This window comes from Electrophorus electricus, chromosome 6 (genome assembly GCF_041902795.1).
Source record: "Electrophorus electricus isolate QZ-2024a chromosome 6, ASM4190279v1, whole genome shotgun sequence".
Taxonomy (NCBI): domain Eukaryota; kingdom Metazoa; phylum Chordata; class Actinopteri; order Gymnotiformes; family Gymnotidae; genus Electrophorus; species Electrophorus electricus.
The window spans coordinates 12,625,706-12,647,606 of record NC_137502.1 but is presented as its reverse complement, the minus strand read 5'-3'; the positions used below and the strand labels follow the sequence as shown (position 1 = coordinate 12,647,606).

At 37.6% G+C, this 21,901-nt stretch overlaps 2 protein-coding genes across 8 annotated transcripts; one reads left to right on the top strand and one right to left on the bottom strand.

Annotated features, from left to right (window-relative positions):
- Positions 1–8,241: 8,241 nt before the first annotated feature.
- LOC145658498 (uncharacterized) lies at positions 8,242–11,314 on the top strand. Of its 5 annotated transcripts, none has more exons than XM_081715520.1 (4): positions 8,242–8,443; positions 9,266–9,420; positions 9,578–9,723; positions 10,487–11,314. In XM_081715520.1, coding segments are annotated over exons 1-4 (471 nt in total). In that variant the 5' UTR covers positions 8,242–8,441; the 3' UTR covers positions 10,655–11,314. The 5 variants fall into 5 exon arrangements, 2 of the variants coding, with proteins under 2 accessions (XP_081571646.1, XP_081571647.1); XM_081715521.1 differs by having other exon boundaries at positions 8,244–8,360; XR_014124063.1 differs by lacking the exon at positions 9,266–9,420 and having other exon boundaries at positions 8,242–8,425.
- A 370-nt stretch (positions 11,315–11,684) lies between these two features.
- nucb2b (nucleobindin 2b) lies at positions 11,685–18,103 on the bottom strand. 3 transcript variants are annotated; one of them, XM_081715517.1, is made up of 14 exons: positions 17,949–18,099; positions 17,447–17,478; positions 17,061–17,195; positions 16,503–16,610; positions 16,270–16,402; positions 15,379–15,482; positions 14,182–14,367; positions 13,743–13,833; positions 13,584–13,642; positions 13,394–13,486; positions 13,210–13,299; positions 12,735–12,905; positions 12,465–12,525; positions 11,685–12,272 (listed from the first exon to the last, which is right to left on the bottom strand). In XM_081715517.1, the coding sequence occupies exons 3-14, from the start codon at positions 17,193–17,195 to the stop codon at positions 12,166–12,168; spliced, it is 1,338 nt and encodes a 445-aa protein (XP_081571643.1). In that variant the 5' UTR covers positions 17,447–17,478; positions 17,949–18,099; the 3' UTR covers positions 11,685–12,165. The 3 variants fall into 3 exon arrangements, with proteins under 3 accessions (XP_081571643.1, XP_026864631.2, XP_081571644.1); XM_027008830.3 differs by lacking the exon at positions 17,447–17,478 and having other exon boundaries at positions 17,949–18,102; XM_081715518.1 differs by lacking the exons at positions 14,182–14,367; positions 17,447–17,478 and having other exon boundaries at positions 17,949–18,103.
- Between the last annotated feature and the right edge of the window lie 3,798 nt (positions 18,104–21,901).

The following is a 21,901-nucleotide window of genomic DNA, read 5'->3' as shown; positions in this document are numbered from 1 at the left end:
TTTTCTGTTGTTTCACCAGTCTTCTGAATCTTCTACATCTAATATACTGCTGAATGTTAGAAGCTACTACTGCATAGATGCCTGAGATCTAGAACCCATTTGAACAAATTTAATTCGTCATCCCTTTACCCTGATGCTGATCCTTTTTATGATAATGAGCAATTATCAGGTTGGTAACATTATGGCTCTTGGGAAGTGTTCTGGGATGCTTGATAAAATTAGGTAGGAATGAATGACACAAATTTGGCTAAATGCCAACATAAACAAAACCCACACTACAAAATAACCACCACAACTAGCTACACTTCACAGGACCAAAATAAAATACAATCCTACACTAACTCTCTGACAATAGACAATAACCCCAAACAAACAGGCACCACTCCCTACGATCAGTAACACACACATTTTATTTTATATATATATATATATATATATATATATATATATATATATATATATATATATATATATATATATATATATATATGACACACACACAGGAAAATAATGATTTGATCCCCTGCTGATTTTACAAAAACATGAACAGTCTATAATTTACATAATAGGTTTATTTTAACAGAGATCAGAATTTAACAGAATCAGTCTCTTCCAATCAAACCTCTCAAACACCATGGGCAAGACCAAGGAGCTGTCAAAGGACATCAGGGAAAAGACTGTAGACCTGTACAAGGCTGGAATGTGCTACAAGAACATCACCAACAAACTTGGTGAAAAAGAGACGACTAATGGTGCCATAATTCTAAAATGGAAGAAATACAAAATAACAGTCAATCGCCTTTGCTCTGGAAAGGTGAGGTGTCAGCCCAGAATTACACGGGAAGAGCTTGTTAATGATCTCAAGGCAGCTAGGAGCACAGTCACCAAGAAAACCATTAGTAACACACTTTGCCGTAATGGATTAAGATCCCGCAGTGCCCGCAAAGTCCATCTGCTCAAGAAAACTCATGTACAGGCCTGTCTAAAGTTTGCCAATGAACATCTGAATGATTCAGAGAAGGCTTGGGAGAATGTGATGTGGTCAGATAAGACCAAAATTGAGCTCTTTCAACTTGACTCACTGTGTTTGGAGGCAGAGAAATGCTGGATATGAACCCAAGAACTCTATCCCCACTGTCAAACATGGAGGTGGAAACATTCTGCTTTGGAAACATTCTGTTTCTCTGCTAAGGGTACAGGAAGACTTCACTGCATTGAGGGACTGATGAACGGGGCCATGTACCATAGAATCTTGAATAATAACCTCCTGGCCTCAGCCAGAACACTGAAGATGGGTTGTGGATGAGTCTTCCAGCGTGACAATGACCCAAAACATATGACCAAGGTAACAAAGGAGTGGCTTAAGAAGAAGCACATTAAGATCCTATAGTGGCCTGACCAGTCTCCAGACCTTAATCCCATAGGAAATCTGTGGAGGGATCTGAAACTTCTAGTTGCCAAGTGACAGCCTCGAAACCTTCAGGATTTGGTGTGTCTAAAGAGGAGTGGGCCAAAATCCCCCCCCCCGACATACACAAACCCGGTGACCAACTACAAGAAACGTCTGACCTGTGTGATTGCTAACAAATACTAAGTCACATTTTGCTTGAGGATCAAATACTTATTTCAATTAATCAAATACAAATTCATTTATAACCTTTATTTAATGTTTTTATTTTTGGATTTCTTTCTTGCTATCCTGTCTCTCTCTATTAAAATAAACCTACCTGAAAATTATAGACTGTTCATGTCTTTGCAAGGGGGTAAACTTACAAAATCAGCTGGGGATCAAATAATTAATTTTCCCCACTGTGTGTATACACAGCAGGTGAAATAAGTACTGAATGCGTCACCAATTTTCTAAGTAAATATATTTCTAAAGGTGCTATTGACATGAAATTCTTACCAGATGTCCATAACAACTCATCCAATCCACACATGCAAAGAAAGCAAACCTTAGATGTTCATAAATTGTGTGTAATAATGAAAAATGACACAGAGGAAAAAATATTGAACACATGAAGAAAGAAAGGTGCAAAAAGCCATGGAAAGTCATGACACAATCTGAAATCTATCGTTAATTAGAAAGCAATCCTGCCACTTAGTGCAAATTACCATCAGCTGCACTCAACCTCCATGTTCTGTATGCATGCTGAAAAAAAGCATGTTTAAGTGCGTTTAAAGTCAGCAACATTTAGACAAGCCTGTGAAATACTTGGGGAATATAGTCTGGTCAGATGAGACCAAAATTGAACTCTTTGGATGCCATAATGCACACCATGTTTGGAGGTCAAAAGGTACTGCATATTACCCCAAAAACACCATACCAACAGTGTAGTTTGGAGATGGGAACATCATGGTGTGGGGCTGTTTTTCAGCATATGGCACTGGTGTGCTTCATATAATTGAAGGATGAACGGACAAATGTACTGAGACATTCTTGATAAAAATCTGCTGCCATCTACCAGGATGATGAAGATGAAATGAGAGTGGACATTTCAGCAAGACCATGATCCCAAACACACAGCCATGGAAACTCACAACTGGTTCCAGAGAAAGAAAATAAAGCTGCTAGAATGGCCCAGCCAATCACCTGACTTGAATCCAATTGAAAATCTATGGAAGAAAATAAAGCTGCTAGAATGGCCCAGCCAATCACCTGACTTGAATCCAATTGAAAATCTATGGAAGGAACTAAAGCTCAGAGTTCATAGAAGGAGCCCACAGAACCTTCAGGATTTGAAGAGTGTTTTTGAGGAAGAATGGAACAAAATCACACCTGAGCAATGCATGCAACTAGTTTCTCCATACAGGAGGCGTCTTGAAGCTGCCATCACCAACAGGCTTTTAGACAAAGTATTAAATACATTTCAGTAAGCGTGTTCAATACTTTTTCCCTGTGTCATTTCTCATTATTACACATAATTTATGGACTTCTATGGTTTGATTTCTTTGCATGTGTGGATTGGATGGGTTGTTAGCAACATCTGGTGAGAATTTCATGTCAATAGCACCTTTACAAATATATTTACTTAGAAAATTGGTGACGTGTTCAATATTTATTTCACCCCCCCTGTGTGTGTGTTATTTTTATATATATAAAATATATTACACACACACACACACACAAGAACATTTACTCTATTACAGGGATCACAATTATGACAGAACACAGGGAATGCTCACATACAGATCCACACATACACAAAGACAAGCTGACTAGGGATATCACAAGACAAGGTAAGCACAGCCAAGATTACAAATTCACAAATCATACACTGTTAAGCCAATTCTAGTATGAGCTTGGGCAAGCTGCCATCCTCTCCCAGCAGGGTCCTTATATAGGCCACAGCAATAACTCAAGGTAGGGTGGAGTCAGCAACAAGGTACACAGATGGTCCAAAATCCCGAACTGGACCAGAAGCGCACTGCAGCAGTCCAGGAGTGTAACACTACACATTGCTTAGAGTACACCTTTCCAATTCATGAGAAAGAAGCTACAAGTCCTAATGGGTCATATAAGGAGGCCACCATGGAGAGGATATCACAATCAGGCTAATTCTTAAGTTGGATACTAAAGTTAAGACAATAAGACTTCAAGTGCAATGACTGCCATTCCTAGAGCTTTCTCTGCTGGAGCATCATCTAAAGCCAAATTGTAATCCTGTACCTTAGTTGCCTGTTCTGATTGGGGAATGCTTTCCAAAGCAATTTGGCATTTAGATGTAAATTTGTGTAACTGGAGACCTCCCAATTCACATTTTTTCTTTGCCTCATGCACAAGTTGAATGGCTTCTTCTGGCCTGTCCACACTGGTGATTCCATCATCTATGTAAAAAATCGCTCATGAGTTTTGACCCAAGACATATCTCCGTATATTCCTTGGCCAAATGCCTCAATCTATAACTGGCACATCTAGGAAATGATACAGCCCCAAACAGATGTACCTTCATACAATACTCCTGGGTTTCAGTAATAAAATCTCCCTCCTTCCACCAAAGGAATTGGAGATCTCTATCTTTTTAGGATAATTATAGCCTATCAAAAGGCCAACTTCACATTACAACAAGGGAGGAATCTTTGTCACTATTGCATGAAGTGGCTCTGCTGTTTTGCTGTTTCACAAGTAGGGATGTGTTCATGGTTTATAGGGATACAATTTTTGCTATAAGAATAAGAAAGAGCAATGTTAACTGTTGAACTATAACCTCATACTCTAAGGCCTGTAACTCTTTAACTATCCACAGTCATGCTTCTTCCAATCATTGTAATCAATTTTAGTTTATCCACAGTGTCTACACCCATGCTCAACTGTATATATGGAGTAAAACCTTTTATACATAGGATTTATAATTTGTAATTTGCAGTTCACATAGCCTTGAAATGTTTTTTTTTTTTTTTTTACAATATAATGTTCATTTGGTAGCACAAAGGTTTCATATGCAATGGACCATGGCATTCAATAGTCAGCTTTTACTGGTTCATGTTGTTGAGCATGCTTTAGCGCTATTGGCATTGCTTTTACTGTATTTTCTTTTCTTATTTTCGATATAGTTTCAGTCCCATTCATTCAGTGCATGAATGCATGGGTCAATAAAGAACAGAAGATTGGAGGCTACGTTCTGACGCTCATTCATTTGTTTGAAGGAAGTTTGGCTTACTGTTGAACTGTTTATGCTTATACACACAAGGAGACCAGTATACAAAGCATTAACAAGCCTTTCAACTGTAGGGTTACCTTTTGAGGACAACCATATATGAACAACCATGGATGTAATGGTACACAGCTTGTCCCCAGTTATACTGAGTGACACCACAGATGTAGATTCACATTAAAACAAGGCAAGAATCTTTGTCACTATTGTATGCAGTGGCTCTGCTGTTTTGCTGTTTCACAGGCAGGGATGTGTTCGTGGTTTACAGGGATACAATTTTTTTCTATAAGAACAAGGAAGATATGTTCTGACTCTCATGCATTTGTTTGAAGGGAGTTTGGCTTACTGTTGAATTGTTTATGCTTAGAGACTTCAGACTGCCCTCCAAGGTGCTGCAGAACTTCTACACCTGCACTACTGAGAGCATCCTCATGGGAAACATCACAGTCTGGTTAGAGAACAGCACCAAGCAGGACAGACAAGCTCTCCAGAGGGTGGTACGTTCAGCAGAGCGCATCACATATAGAACTTCCTGACCTATTACAAGCAGTGCCAGACCAAGGCTAGGATGATTGTGAAGGACCCCACCCATCCCAACAATAGGCTCTTCTCTCTGTTGAGGTCAGGGAAGTGCTTTCACTCCCTGAAGACTAACACAGAGAGACTGAAGAAGAGCTTGTTCTCACAGGATATTCGGGCTCTTTATCAGGGCAACTGATGGAACTGATGGGACTCTTGGGACTACTCTGTGAATGATGTTCACGATAACATCATAAAAAACTGTAAAAACGTACATTGTATATATTCATATTAATACATTCCCTTATCATTCATTATTTATCTGGACATATTTATTCATTAATCCACATCTGCTTCCCTGATCTGTATATTTTATGTATCTCTCCTTGGCTATGGGCAGAGCAGTCACCAAAACCATTTCACTGCCAGTTCTACTGTGTATGACTATGTATGTGACAAATAAACTTTGAACTTTGCTTATACACACAAGGAGACCAATATACAAGGAATAAACAAGCCTTTCAATTGTAGGGTTACTTTTTCAGGACAACCATACATGAACAACCATGGATGTAATGGTCACAACTTGAACACCACAGATGCTGCTTCATCACCTTGAACATCATATTTCTCCTTTACATCATCATCATGAAGGATAGTAGGTTGCTTCCTTATACAGATATCACAGAGGAGAAGAAGATGACGATCTCTCGTTTCATGTCCTGACTTCAAAGCAAATTCCCTTCCATTTAACATAGTTACGTCGAAACTCTAAGGGGCTTGCCTTAAATTCGGGGCATAAGTTGAGCTGATGATTAATGCTGACAAACCATATGTTTGCCTTGTGTCTTCTCTGGATGTCCCACTTTTTCTTCCACCCAAGGCAACATGTTTAAAACCTTAACTTCACTCCTAATTCCTTACTTAAAGCCCTTTTATTTACCAGATGCTGAATCTGATTATCTCAGAATATGAAGAGAGGTTATAGAGATACAAGCAATGTCTGCTTCAAAGGCTACAAAAGCTGCAAAATCCTTAAAACTGATTAACTCTTGTCTTAAGTTCAGGGCCTCTGTAACCTGATGATTCCAATGAGTAATAGCTCAGTCAGGGATTTTTGGACATGTTTCTGATTTTCCAAGCCCTTCACATGCAATGTAGCATTTAGACATGAATTCAGAAAATCTGAAAACTCTTAATCCAAATGCATCCTTATCTTGGATTTTAGGCCATTGGGCTTATCTCTCCCCAAAGGCCCTCTGTATAACAAAGGGATGGCCATATCTTTGATTTAAATGATTCCAAGCATCCAGATACGCATCAATTTAATTTCCATAAAGGTTGCCATTAAGGAGTTACATACATGCTTGACAACTAACTTACTACTTCAGATAATACAGCTTGTCTACTGAGGAAATGCCCTCACAGTCAATTAATGACAAATAAGGCTTTCCACTCAACAAATTACCATTTAGATTAGCATAATATATGAAGGGTTCTGAGACTGGCAACTTGTTAAGAGTCATGTTATCATGCAATGCTTGGGCAAGAGAAGGTATGTCCGTTTGAATGGGTGAGTCTCCATATTGATCAGAATCAAAATCATCAATGTCTGGGATGTGTTCAGTACCAGTACCAGCCTCACATGCATCTATCTGTCTCCTTGTCTCAGATGAAGGGGTATTAGATTTTATTAATTCTCCATACATGCTTGTAATTTCCTCTCTCTTTTTTCAAGTGCACCAACCCAACTCCCAAGATGAGTTTCATAAATATTAGACTCTAACTCCTCTCTTGCTTTCTGGATTAAAACTTTTCATTGCTCGAAAAAAGTATGTTCCAAAACATACTTCCATATTAAAAAAAAATAAATTAAAAAAATACAACCTTAATCATTTAATATCCTTTTAAATCTTTAGTCCAATAACAGTTCCTAAATATTGATGATGATAAATAAATTTTGAATTATTTAAAATCATTACATGTTCCTGGCTTTACCAAAAGCTGAGATTAAGTTTACACCAAACAATAGTTTAATAAACTGTTATAAACAATGACAGTTCTGTGCTACAACCACCATGACAGATTAAGTAAAATAATTTTCCTTGTTCACTTTCAGGAGACTGCTAGTACCTCATTTGTTTGCCACAACCCCTTTGGTCTGGTTAACTGTGTTTGGTGAGTTGATTATTCTTTCCCACAATGGCTCCCACCATAGGAATGTCAAATTAAAAGACCCCTTAAACCAAAATGTAACAAAATAATCATAGATCATATAACTCTACAAATAATTGTACCTTTAGCACAATTATTTACAGTATGTTCTATGTTCTGGGTTTTTGAAGTTCGGAATACTTCGGTGATGAAGGAATGCGTTGCATTAATTTATCAAGCTCCTGTTCAAGCTGTTTTGGAGAGTGCTGTATTTTTCATCAAACAGGTGAGTAAGGGGCTTTGGTATTTCTCTGATCTTCGTTTGTGTTGTGACATCTTAAGCTAACTTTCTTTGCTCATCTGTAGTGGTATCAGACCATATTGTGAGTGTCCTTCACATCAAAAACCTTCAGCTTCAGACACCAGAGTATTCTGTGCTCCCAGCCAGTCTGGTTGAACTTTTCTATTCATTTTCTGATGTAGTATCAGTATCACTGTTGTGCCTCATTGTTGTATAGAGTGCACACTCTGGAATGTCATCCTGTGGTGAAAAGATGTGAAGAAAACGAGTTTCAGACGATTCCACACTACCACTACATATTTAACTCCTCTTAATGTAAATTTATCTCACATTCAAATACTTAAAAATCTTATTTGGTGATACTGCTGTCACACAGAAGGAATGCTATTAAGGTTTATTGTTCAGAACTACTCTGAGTCTGACTGGCTTAAAGAAGTCAGTGACTAAGACTGTTTCGGATCAATCAGCAAAAATGATGCAGATTCCTCGGTTTTATATTTTATCTAATAAAATGTCCGCTGAGTAGCTCCTCCTCCTTAACTAAAAACCACGCGGAGTATGTTTGAGACACTGTTTGGTTTGCTCCACCTTCACAATAAACAATACTAATGCCCTCTGCTATAGGAACAAATATTTCCAGCATATTTGCATGCGTCCAAACTGCAGTACGCTTTCACTGCCTCTCAGGTGTAAACACACTCCGTTTCAACAAGATAGTGATACATATTTGGGTATGTCAGACAAACGTTTTAAATCAGCGAAAAATGCCTTCTTACATCCGTCTCAAAAGGATCTGGTAAAGATACTTAATAATGTATGACTAATTTCTGTCTATATCGTGTTTGCTCAGCGTTCGGGAGTCTCGGAAAATATGCGCGCTCATAATTTTGAAAGCTGGATAGTTTTAAATGGCGCTACCCAAACGTTAAAGGAAGCTTTGTTATTGTTTACCTCGTTTAAACGGCCTTGGTGCGGTTGAGAGTCATCACAGCGACGTTTTTATAATGAGACTATGTTGTCAACTAATTCATAATGGATTTAATACCTGTTATTGACTTTGATGTCTACAGACTCGGTGTAGATGATGTAGCTAACTGATGACAATCTGCAAAAGTTAGGTGAAGAATGGGGGGGGGGAGCTTTCTTCGAAGTGGGGTTTGTTTACCTAAAGAATAGCTTTGGTATGTTTTCCCCAGTAGAAAATGTAATTGCAATTTCTTTCACGTTTGCGTCTAAGCATTCTAGCATAAACTGTATGCCTTTCATAGGTGAATGAAGTCATTGACATTTCTAAGAAGCTATTCCTGCTCCCCGAACAAAAGAAAGCTCATTTAAACGGGGCGGTTACGCTAACAGCATAAATCATGGTTGGTTTCTCAACAGAGACAGAAAGGTTTGGTTATCGATCAGTTGCTAAAAACTGTAGTTTAGAGTCGTATGTTCGCAAGTACACTGTCGCATATTTGTCAGTCACCTTAGCATTTAATTCTCTTTTCAACAGTGAATCCTCTCCGTCCAGGTGACTTGAAGGAGGCCTTTAACGTTACATCTAGGCGCACGGATATTGTAATCACCTCCCATTTTCAACAGCCTACTTTATCCACATTTAAATAAAAAACATTTTTGTTTAAACTAGGAATGGCCCTCAGACGGTGTTGATGGTTTTTCGTGGCATCCAAATGTCTTTCTTCCTGCGCCGTAAGGAGCTAACTCTTAGGGTGCTCAGGGTGATGGCACTCAGTCTTGGCCTGGAGTCCAGTGTGTTTCTTAAAGCACACAAATGCATCGGAAGTGAGCTGAGGGACACAATTGTGTATGCAGTTATTTCTTTGATTGAGTTAGTTCTTATTTATTTTATTTATTGATTGATTTCTGATACATTTATTTTTCTTTCTCTAAAGTACAGTTTGAAAACAAGGTGCTAAAAAGTGTTTCTGTTGATGTTAAGGTGACACAAATGGCACTACACTGCGTTCCCTCCATTATCCTCCAGTGAAGAGTGAGCATGTCAAGGTAGGACAGATCCGATGTGGAGAGCACTCTGACTATGGAACCATCACTCTGGTCTTCCAAAGCCATGAAGATGGCTTACAGGTGAGACACAGGAGAGTGACAGAACTAATCCTCAGTAGTAATGCAGGACAAATGAGTTACTGCATTATACAGCCTCTTCTATAATAGGGTCGTGGATATTAAAAATGTATCTTGGACTTGCAGCATATCAGTTTTTCAGCATGGTGGAGAGTAATACATTTTCTTATGTTAACGGAGCAATAAGTCATTTTTCACCACCAAAAAGTAGTAAACAATATTTGTGAAAGTGTTTATTATTAAATATTTGATAAAATCAGCTCTCATGAGTTAGTCAAATTGCTTCGTAGTCTTCAAATGAACTAGTTTACGTTCCCCCAACATGGAGGTGGCCATGTTTAAAATGGATTTGGTACAGAATTTCTGATGCAGCCAGGGCACAAGGTGTCAGTATAATGGCTATTATATAATGTGAAGAAGCATCATTGGAAAAATTACTTATTGCTCCTTTTAACTGGTGACATTTTAACAAATGGAATGCTGATTTACAGCTTGGTCTACACTTATATAACGTCCAGAGTAAAATATATTTTCATCATTGCGTCCCTTTAGGTCCTAAGTCGTAAAGGGGAATATGTCTCAGTCCCAAGCATTCCAGGAGCAGTTCTGATCAACACTGCCGACTTGATGCAGAGATTAGATTCTCTAATGCACGATATTACAAAAGCAAAAAATGACTAATCTTAATTTAAATGAACATAAAGCAAATGATACAAGTTATATTTAACCTTTATTTTTTGCCACCGACTTACTCTCCGGTCCATAGGGTTTTGCTGCCCCCTTTGGTGATTCAAGCACACGCCTGTCATTGGCTTTCTTTGTGCCGCTGGATGACGAGGCCATCATCACTTGTGATGGAGCAGACAAGTACCCTGCAGCGAGGTCAGAAGATTACCTCCTGGAAAGATTCAAGGACATGTATGGCAGAAATTAGATCTGTTGGATGAATTTGGGCTGCAGTTGGATTTACTCAGAACTTACTGAATGCCCTTTTGTGATGCTGAAAATATTTTAATTGTTGTTAGTTAGGTGAAAATGTAGTTAGGTGAATCAAAACAAATAGTTGGCCCTGTAATAATTTATTGATTAATGTAGAACACAGCAGCATAAAAAAATTGCAACAGTTTTCAAAAGAAACTTTCATAAGTTTCATACACTGCTTGGCATTGAATCCATAGTGCCAATGGATAACAAATAGGCCCTTTTTAAAAATTATTATTCTTGAAGAATAAGAGTGGGGGTTATTAGAATTCCCTACAAAGAGGAGAAATAAATTTTCTGCACAAATCTGTCCTTTGAACACAATTTATTTCAACAAATATAAGATGCTCTGCAAGCAAACCAGTTAGAATTTTCCATTGACAAACAGGTTTTATGATGGAACACATTTCTGCATAAGAATTCCTTTTTTATGTTCTGCTGTAATCTTCCATTAAAAATGATCTTCTATTACTGTTTTATCTTTATATGGTCTACTAATACTACTTGGTCTCTGGATATGCTGTTTTGTTTCAATATGCAAATCTTTAAATAGTTCTGTCTTTTTACCTGTATACTCTGATGTGTGAAGAAAATAAACTGCACATGCTTCTCAGCATGACTGACTGTCACTTGTTCTGAGATGCGTGCCCCAGGGCCCTGAGGAAGAACAATCAGACCCAGGCGAGGTTTATGGTGGGATCAAGGGGAAGGTAGGTCAAGGAAAAATGGGAATTTTCCTAAAATATAACCATAGTGATGTACTACCAAAACATGATAATCCCAGAGGTGTGGAATCATTTTGCATTTGAATTACATTCATAAATTGAGGTTATAATCAGTGCTTTGATTTAGTGCTACTCCATTCCGTTGTTTACTCAGTCGGCGTTTAACCTAAGTTATGTAAAAATAAAGAAAATGTATACTCTTGTAGTTCACAAGAAGTGTTGAACATATGGGTAGATATATGGAATGATGTATGGATGGACAGCAGCATTTATAATTTAAATTATCTCTGTTGGCAATAAAAAAAAAATTGGGTTACTGTGAGTTCACTCAGGCTTTGAAATGTATATTTTAAGGAAAAATGGAAGCTGAAAGTTCAGCAAGATACTCAGGGCACATTTTCAAAGGAGCAGACAGATAATATGCGCACTCTGCCCTGTTTACTATGCTGAATACGAATAGAACGTCCCGATCTTGGGTGAAAGAAACAGGACAAATAGTCTTGCTATACACCTACCTTTCGTTGAGATATCATAACTGCTAATATTCTCTTAATTTGTGGAATGTTTTCAAATGCATTTTAAAGTCTGAATAGTTTATAACAACAGTGGTTTTAAATCATGTCCAAGAATTATTTTACATAAATAATCACCCTCTTGTGTTGGACTGAATATTTCAAAGCAATTACAGAGTCAAACAACACAGCACACGAACATTACAGAATGAAACTGAAGCAAGGTGTTAAGAGTGTGTGGGAAGGTCTTGTTTGTAAGCAGGAGGCAGGGGCTGGTTGTTTCCTGGTAGTTCTCCCACAGCTTCTTCTAGATGTGCTGCAGGAACTGAGCTTCCTGTGGCAAAACAGCAAAAAATATGCAGTAAATTGTCCTTGAAAACTCACAAATTGCCACTTCCATGACCTACTTAATTTGATAAATAAAGAAACTGACATGTAGGTCTGCTACAGTTTGAAAAGCAATTTTATGGCCATGTCCAAGAATCAGTTGTATACACATTTATTGAGCACCCACAGGCGCACTTACCTTTGGCCTCAGGTGAAAGTTCTATTCTCTGGGTTTTCAAGCGTTCCATGTGTTCCACTGCCTAAATAGAAGTTGTTAAGGGTTGTGGTTAATGAAGGTTCCTTCTACTTTAGTAAAACACTATATAGGAAGTGAATTAAATGCACACTATATACTAAATTAAGTACTCATTTGTGCTTTTTTTCCCCCCATCTGAGCTGCAGTATAAGCCCTCATAGTGTGTTCTTGAACTTGTCTTTTGATTACTCTGTTCTGTTTCGTCAGTCCTACCTGTTGCAGCTCTAGTTTCTGAGCATTGAGCTGCTGTTGTTGCCTCTCCAGATCTTCTCTCTGTTTCTGAAGGTCAGCAGTCTTCTGAATCAGGTTATTCTCTTCACGTGTTAGATGCTCCTCAAATTGTCTCATCTCCTCCTCAGTGTAGATAGGATTCTGCTCCAGAGTCTGGAGAAAAAAGATACAAAAATTGAATATAAACCACAGAGGAGCCATTTACTAAAAAAAAAAGAGAAACACTATGGTTGAACTTATTTAAAAATGAAAGTTATCATTTGCCTGAGGTGTTGACTAAGTGGATGAACAAAAGGTAACTGCTTAAGCCAAGGCTATCGTGATTGTTCTTTTAGTCACTACTGAAACAATATGAAAAATGATGTGCCTGAACTGATTATACTTTAACCACAATAGCTTTGATATTTAAGGTGGGTGGGGGGCGGCGGCGGAGGTGGGGGTGATGTGGAAGACTTACATCCCATGCATCTGGCTCTAGAAACTCTTTCCTCTTTGTGGCAATTATGAATTCATCTAATGAAACCAGCCTATCCTTGTTGGTGTCCACCTGAAGAGTAATAAAGAATACCATCACTTTAGTCTTATACACAAAACAACATTCATAAATAGCTAGCCCCACTGCTTTTGTTCTAAAAGTTCACCTCATTCATGACATGTTCTCTCATGCGTAGTCTTTCTTCCTCCATCTCTACCATGTCATCTTCTTCTTGTGTGGGGTCATAGATCTTCTCTAGCTGAAAACAGTGGGGGCAACCTTTGATTTACACCCTCTATTTTGTCATGTCATTCTCAAATTCCAATTTTTATAATAGAAAGGCTTTAAATGTGAACCTCTTTGGTGAATAGTGCCTCTAGCTCCTGTTCATCAAAATAGCCATCTCCATTAGTGTCTGTGAAAACAAACAAATTGCAGTGGTCATACAAGTTTGCTTATTTAGCAAAAAAAGAGGAGTAACAGCATCTGTAAACAGAACATTTCTCTGAACGTACCATGGAGGTTGAAGAAAGTTTTTGGGTCAAAATCGTCAGGGTCCAAACCATCTGCCTCCTCCCAGACCTCTTTTAATTGGTCTTGACTACCCTACAAATGCACATGATCATAATTTTCATGCTCTGAAATTCATTGAAGCTGAAGTTAATACACGCCATTTTGTGAACAAAACATCTTCCACAGACAACATAAAATACCCTACACTATGACGTTAATAAAAGGGCAGATTTTTTTGTTTGTTTTATTAGGCATGTCCCACTGAAGTCTTTTTAAAAGAGAGACTTACACAAGTCCTGAAAACACATACATGTGCAATAAATTTAACACATAATTTGATACTGGATATTAAATGCTGACACTGGATTTAGGTATAGAGACTATATTGTCTATACTGTCTATAGTCTATATTGTGGTTCCCTGAGAATGTTCTAGACCTACAGGGTGATTTATTTTGGGATGCTCTGCATGCTTCCTCCTCATCTGTTCATAGTGTTCTTCCTCTTTCTTACGCGCATCCTCATCCAGCGTCTTCAGCCGCTCTCGTCGATCATGTTCCTTCATCATCTCATACCTCTTAAACTCATCATGCCGCTCCTTATCGTAATTCTCCAGGTCATGAGTGGCCTTTGGTTACCCAGAGAGATTAAACAGGGTTATGTGTAGTGCTGGCACATGGACTTTAAGCACTACCTGAACTGCATCAACGTATCAGAGATACAAGAAATGAAAAATTAAACCTTGGTTTATCCTTAATGTCTTCATGCTCTTATTTGAACAAATGTGCCTTCACGGAAAAATATTTTACATTTAGCTGACAGTTTTATCCAAAGTAACTTACAATCATGGCTGAGAACAACTTTGAGCAATTGAGGGTTAAGGGCCTTGCTCAGGAGCCCCATAGTGGCAACTTGGTAGTGGTGGGGCTTGAACTGGTAACCTTCCAATTACAAGTTGAATACCTTAACCACTGAGCTACCACTTACGTATAAAGTTGGATATCAATGCTACATGCTTTATATAATGCATGCTATAAATATGTAATGATATTGAGTATTTTGGTTATTGACACTGTTGTTGGTCTCAGCTGATTAGGAATTGTCTGTCTACTGTGTTTCCATTTACTACCATCTGAACTGTCATACTTACCTACCCCCTTAACAACAAGATTAAACAAGTTTCCCTGACTAGGCAGGCAAATGCAGCTTTATCAAATAAAATTTAATCCAGTCACTGGATCTAGAACTGCTGTTAGACAGTTTGTCTAACTAGTCTTAATCATGCGAAATGTATCTTGTAAACAAGTGTCTGGTATATTATTTTGTATGATATGGTCCTGAATAAAACTTGATTTCTCAGAAGCATATCTGTTTTGAAACCACAGCAATAAACAGGAAGGGGACAGAGACAGAGGGTGCAGAACGAGTAGGACTGTTGCACCAGATCATTTCCCCCCAAATACTTAGTTATACCTCTTTACAAGGTTAAGCAAAGATATGCTTGCACAACAGGCTGCATTTCTCAAATCAAGTAGTGAGCTTAGGCATGTAACCTTTAATTATATTTTTATACTTTTAACTACTGTGGTTGAAAAACTATTATAATTTTATACTTCCAACTATTACAGTTCAAACCTACCGATTTAATGAGACGATCCAAATCATCCACCTCAAATGTATGTGGGTTCATGTGGTTCAGATGCTCAAACTGTTTCAGCAGGGCTTGATGGTCTATTTTTAAACCTAGATATGTATGAAGGAATGGCGGTGTTATTGATCCAATTGGTTATCTGGACAAGGCACAGCAGAATACATATAGGACAATATACTCTTACAGCTGATATTTGCAGACATTGTCTGTGTATTCATAGAGTTGCTGTGCATAGAGTTGCTGTGAAGGTTGATGAAACCAATGACAAACATTACAAAATCATAAAGGAAATTTCACATTAGCACTAGGGTTAGTGTTAACTGTAACTTTGATCTATTGCCTCAGTTCAAGCTAGCAAGCAATTTTAGGTGTAGTCACTTTCCAGTAGCCCCATTACACTTTGCAACTTCTCACTAGACTTAAAAAGAAACCCAGAGTTTATTCAATTCATTTATAAAGGAATCTGTAAATAGTTGGAATGCATCATAGCAATTGCAAGTACTTAAACATGTTATATTTTTGTTATATATTTTTTATTCAACCTGTTTTGAATTAACAAAGAACTATATACTATACTATACTAAAAAAAACTATACTAAATGTATAGTTGATCAGGGATCTGGGAGTTTGGATGCTTAAATGAGCACCACACAATAATGTGTTTAAAACCAGGCTGGAGATGCAGAGGTATGGTTTCTTAATAGTAATGTTAGTTTCTCAGTGCGAAAGCTAACAGGTATGTTGTTATGTATGAGTAAAACAATGGGAAAATGTCTTTAATGTGGGTTGAAAAATAGCAGACCTATCCTTGTGAATGCACAGTATGAACTTGGAAGCAAAAAAGGTTTATTCTGACTTGTAGTGATTTCATTTGGATACCTCTTCCTCCTTCGATGTCTTGCTTTGCTTTTATCAATGTGCGCAGTCGGTTCACCTCCTGTCTCTTCAACTCGTCCAGTTTGGTTCTCACATGATGGCTGACAAAGTCCAGCTCTTTAGCAAGCTTCCCTTGCTGTTTTAGAAAAACAGTGAACAAGAACTTAACAAAAGGGCTCTTGTGAGATCTTAATTGGCTTCACAGGAACAGAATCAGGAATCAGGTGTTGTACTACCTTGATGTCTTCCATGTCTGTGTTATGGAGTTTCTCTCTGAAATGTGGATCCTTCTCTAGGAAATCGACAACTTCTCTGAGATAGCGGTCATAGTGCAATCCTGTGTCCTAATTGAATGTGTATTAAACATACGAGAGTGCTTTTATACAGCAGAAGTGTCAATCTTGTTTTTGGTTAAGATGACTGCATATGAGTGGTTAGATAGGCAGGTTATTGCTAAATTGACTAATGAATGTGGTTTAAATAAAAACTGAAAAGATAAGGTTTTCTGTTGTGAAATTATTTTAAAATATCAGATACAAGAGTCAAACAGATTTGACAGCCTGTCTAAACAACTTATACCTCTAGCCAATAAGTTGATTTTATTTGGCACATTCATAAATATACCATCTAAAAAAAACACAAACAAAGAAAAACATGTAACCCACTGATTGTGTGTATTTGGTGATACTTATGTACTACTGTTAATCTATTTATTCATACTTTCTCACAGTCACTGTGTGCAACAGACTGCAGTCTAGACTTCATATCACAAGCTAATCTTCGACATTACTTACTACACTTTTGGGTGGCTCCAGATTCTCTGCGGGTCGACTGACTTTGGTCTGGTCCACAGCAATGGGAACTGCTTCCAAACATGTCCACATACATATTGCCAAATAGCTCACTGCGATACTTGTCCTTCTTAACATCTGCACATACAAATTTATAGACTGTTATCACTGTTACTATGTCCATAGACACAACAGCAATAATAATATTAGGGTTTTCAACAGTGTGACCTGCATTAATTCTTTTAAAATAAAAAATAAAATTTTTTTTTTTTTTGTATTTTTCTATTTATATAACAGACATGGTCATAGAGGTCTCAACAAGTCTTGCATCACTGTGGTAGGAAATCTCCCCAAGACCTCAAAAAGTCAAGACTCAAAGGGAACCCCACCTCCTCTGGGAGACACCGACTAACAAGGTTTGCTGAGGCAAAGCATAAAGATAAGCACAGTGTCAGACAGTTGCTGTAGACAACCTAAGGCACAGGAAACACTCTGTATTGTAATCACATTGCCCCAATTTTCCTATGCGTCTTAAATGTCAACTCTTAGCAATCCACCTGTACAACATATTGGCTCAAGACCGCTCCTGTGAGTTTACATTTGATATGTAGAGAAGTCTTCTCTAACAGCACTTTTTATACATGCTCAATAACGTTCCATTTTATCTATTGATGCTATAGATTTATTATGTACGTTTGTAGACAACTCAGTTTGAATCTCCTCGGACCACGCAGAGGCCAGCGTTCCAATCTCCATATGGTTAATATTTAACTAACCAGGAGCCTGGCTTTTAATAAACAGCATTGGAAATCACCTCCGTACTTAAAAACATTCTGTTAAAATGCATAGTCATTTGGCACGTTCGTTATAGAGCAGCAAGTGAACACCTACCCTGGGCAACGCTGTGCAACGTTTACGATTGTGGACTGTCCAATCGCTGTCTCCGCCTTCATCAGAGATTATGATATCGTTTGTAAATTTGTAACTTCCCAGAATGAAACTCCTTTCTTTCGTTTCCAATTCCGCCTACAAATCTGCACACATGACTAGGATGTGTTCCTAACTGTCTCAACTAGATACGGCTCCTTGCTTACTCGTTTGTGATCTGCACGTTTATATGTCATTGGACAGTTCGCCTGTCAGTCTTTCCGCAGTACCGTGTCAAGTTACGTTGCAACAAAAGGTACGTGGCGTTTACATCTCACGCCGCGTTCAAGTTATGACGCCCTGCTTGCTGAAAGGTAAGCAAGATTAAAAAAACTCTCTGAAGTGTAAACTAGAGCACGTACGAGTTGACAAGTGTCATGAGACTTTTTCAAACAGTACAATATTGAAGAGAAGATAAAAAAAGTAGACTGGTCTCAGTTTGAAGTTATCGGCAAAATACCCAACACTTATAAAACATCGCCTGTTGAATTCTGTAATAGGCTACATAATTTAGTTTGGGCAAGTGAGGAGCCTAGTTTTCGTGGAGCAGCGATTATAAATTAGAATCCTCTCTTGTTAAATAGTCGGTAATACAAATTCAGCAGCAGCAACTGTTGTTGTTATTATTATTATTATTATTATTATTATTATTATTATTATTATTATTATTATTATTATTATTGCAACTGATAGCCGAATAGAATAGAGAGTACTATATTTCTTAACATCAGATCTCGTTTCATTTTGCCAACAGGAGGTGTGGTTATATGGCACAGAATGCCTCAAGAGTTTAAGTGTAATCCGAAGCCCTCCAGACCCGTACGCCTATGGCAAATCGCGTATATGCCTTTAGTGTAGGCTATAAAAGTTACGTTTTAGGTCCAAGCTCATCTGGGGAATTAAACAGGATGGGATATTTTATGGTGAAGTTAGAGTGCGCACGTCTCCCTGGCGACAAATGCCCTAGACTAAGTCAACTAGCAAGACAACCTGAGAGCACACTCAACCTCTGCACACTGGCACCCTGTGTATAAATGTAACATTATAAACCTACCCAACATAATGCCCAATATTAGCTTGCTGTGCAGCAAATATGAAACTGAATGTCATTAAATATAAAGAAGTCATCATTAAAACTGCATTTAAACTAGGCTACATCATACAAAATAGCCCATCTTTTGTTTACAATTCATCACTGTGTAGACTGTGAGGGGGTAAAAGACATTTTACTGTAGGCTAAACTCAGCTGCTCAAAAGAGGCTGAGGGGAGTACAGGGCACCTTTAACATAACTTTTCATGCACTCCAACTAAACTGCTGCCCTGGACTCCTAATGGCCAGTGGTAACGTCTTGATCGTACAGCTGATAGTTTTATAATGGGCTACCTCACAAACAGGCAGCATTGCTAATAATGACTGGAAAGAGAAAATACATTAAGCACTCACACTTGCAAGCACATGACTGCATCACCCAATGCAGTAGCTATAAATGCTTCAATGGCACATGCTGGTTGGATGAATGGCAGAAGTCTAGGTAGCAAGTCTTTTGATGCACTCTCTCCAGCTGAAATTAACAAATGTTATGCAAATAATTTTATAGTTGTACATAACATTATTAAATTACATGGTAACTTTATAGAATGTAGGACCTAGTAACATGGAAGAAATCCCATGTCACTAGATACTCCTGGTCTAGGAAAACAGAGAACTCACATGTCACTAGCTCCTACATTCTACAGATTCCCCAGTTAACATGTGCTTTAATTTGCTGGTAAAGAAGAAAAGTAGTTTATTCCACTGTTGTGACACTACTTAGAGAATCTGAGGTTCTAAAGGTCTATTCAAAGACTGTAATGGTAAGCGGTTCCAAGATCATAGTCTCTGACTAACTAACCTATATCGGGGGTGTCAAGAATTTTGTACACTGATTCACAATTCAATCCTCAGGGAACCTGGATATTCATATTTTTTATCTACATACTAGCAAAATTGTACCAGGCACTCAGTGCTCTTTATTGTTTGGTTTAAATGTGTTTGGAGCTGGGACAGAAGAAATATGCGGACTGAAAACTGCATTGGATTTTTTTTCTTTCAATAGATTAAATGGTTTAAAGGCTGATGCTTCTGCAACAGATTCTTCCCCCCCTGATTCCTATGACATCTTTTTTTCCCCCTAGACTCCTATGACCTGGTTTTTGCAGAGACCTATATTTTATGAAAAAGATGAGGTACTTATGGGGTATCTTAATTTTCAGTGGTGGATGAGCAAGCAAATCCCGTACTTGAGTGAAAGTAGAAATGCCCCTTGTAAAATAGTACTCAGTTAAAAGTACTTACTTTAAAATGTACTCAAGTATCAAAAGTATTATGGTTCTCTTTTGCTATAGTATAATTGGTTTAGAGAAAAATACCAATGTATTCATATTTTAATAATCAATGGTGAATAATTTTAATGCATATTAAGCCCACCGTTAGACTAACTATCAAAAAGCATGTCTCCTTCTAGTTTGTCAGTGATAAAAAACAATTTCTGTCCAGGGATAATTTGCAAAAGTAATACGTCTGCAATGTATCATATTGCAATAACCTATTAGAATTTATTAAATACTCTACATTTTTTAATGACATTTTTTTATAGGGTGTTCTTTCTGCCTATTTTTTGGTAACAGTTATCAGCAGTAGTTTATATGCAACTGGGGAAATCTGAGCAATTTAATGTTTTATCAGAGTGCAAAATGACACTAATTTATGGCATTAAATGAAGGGAGCCAAACACATTTCCAGAAATGTTCTCATTTTAATACAATAAATACAAAAGCCCATAATTCATATGGTTAAACAACTAGTAATAGGTATTCACAGTTGCTGTTGTTAGTTTGTTAACAATAGGTTATGTTACATTCCTTAAAATGTTATCTAGCTAGCCACAGTTTTGGCTTATCCCAACATGTTTTGTCAAATTTGAAGACTGGAAAAATGAAATCAAGCATTACAAGGGCAAAGTATACATTTGTAATTCATTCTTCTGATACAGAAATGTAAAAAGAATCTGTCATGTAGGGCCATACATGCCAAGAGGAAAATGACAGATTACTTGTAATTTTTTATCTTTTTCAAAACGTTTTTCAAACTTAATTGGCTTGGGTTCCATAAATGTAGTGAAATAAAAAGTGCAAATTACAACTGTGAATTGGAGTGTACTGAAAGTAAAAAGCATCCCAAAATAGAAATACTCTAATAAAGTAAAAATATTTCAAGATTGTACTTGATTACAGTAACAAAATTTGTGCACTTCATTACAATCCACCACTACTAATTTTAGAGACTCTGTCAGTCTCTCAGACTGACAGTCTTGGCCAGCATGGAACATTCATGTACCCAGGTATATGAAAGCAAGTGTGTTTCATGCTAAAACTGGCAGGATCAGTGCTTGTATCTGACTGCTTTTCGCACACTCAAGAGTGACTTTCAATATGTAACCCCTCAGATAATTATATGGCAAGCAGTAAATTTCTTAGAAGGTTGCATATGACAGAATATGTCTTTGTGGTGGATAACCACCCACACAATTCTTAAGAAAGTTTACCTATTCTAGCTAAGATAAGATGAGGCAATGCTTTGTTTACAATTTGAAGCATTCACCTATCTTATAGCATTCACAGCATATTATAGAAGTACCTGTCAGACTCTTCAGATAGCATTATTAACTGAAATCTGGAATTACTGTATCTCTTACTCAAAAGCTACACTATACACAGTAGTACTGGAAAAAGCCTCTTAATCATTGAATTCAGGTGTTTCATTCACTCCCACTGCCACAGGCGTATAAAATCAAGCACCTAGCCATGGAGTGTGCCTTTACAAACATTTGTGAAAGAATTGGTTGTTCTAAAGCGCTCACTGAATTTGAGCATGGCA

Coding starts and splice junctions, on each gene's coding strand:
- LOC145658498 (XM_081715520.1), top strand. Junction 9,421..9,577: donor AGCACACAAATGCATCGGAA/GTGAGCTGAGGG, acceptor GTTGATGTTAAG/GTGACACAAATGGCACTACA. Junction 9,724..10,486: donor GCCATGAAGATGGCTTACAG/GTGAGACACAGG, acceptor TCCGGTCCATAG/GGTTTTGCTGCCCCCTTTGG.
- nucb2b (XM_027008830.3), bottom strand. CDS start 17,195: ATGTTAAGAAGGACAAGTATCGCAGTGAGCTATTTGGCAATATGTATG. Junction 16,403..16,502: donor CAGACATGGAAGACATCAAG/GTAGTACAACAC, acceptor TTTCTAAAACAG/CAAGGGAAGCTTGCTAAAGA. Junction 12,526..12,734: donor AGAAACTAGAGCTGCAACAG/GTAGGACTGACG, acceptor ACTTCTATTTAG/GCAGTGGAACACATGGAACG.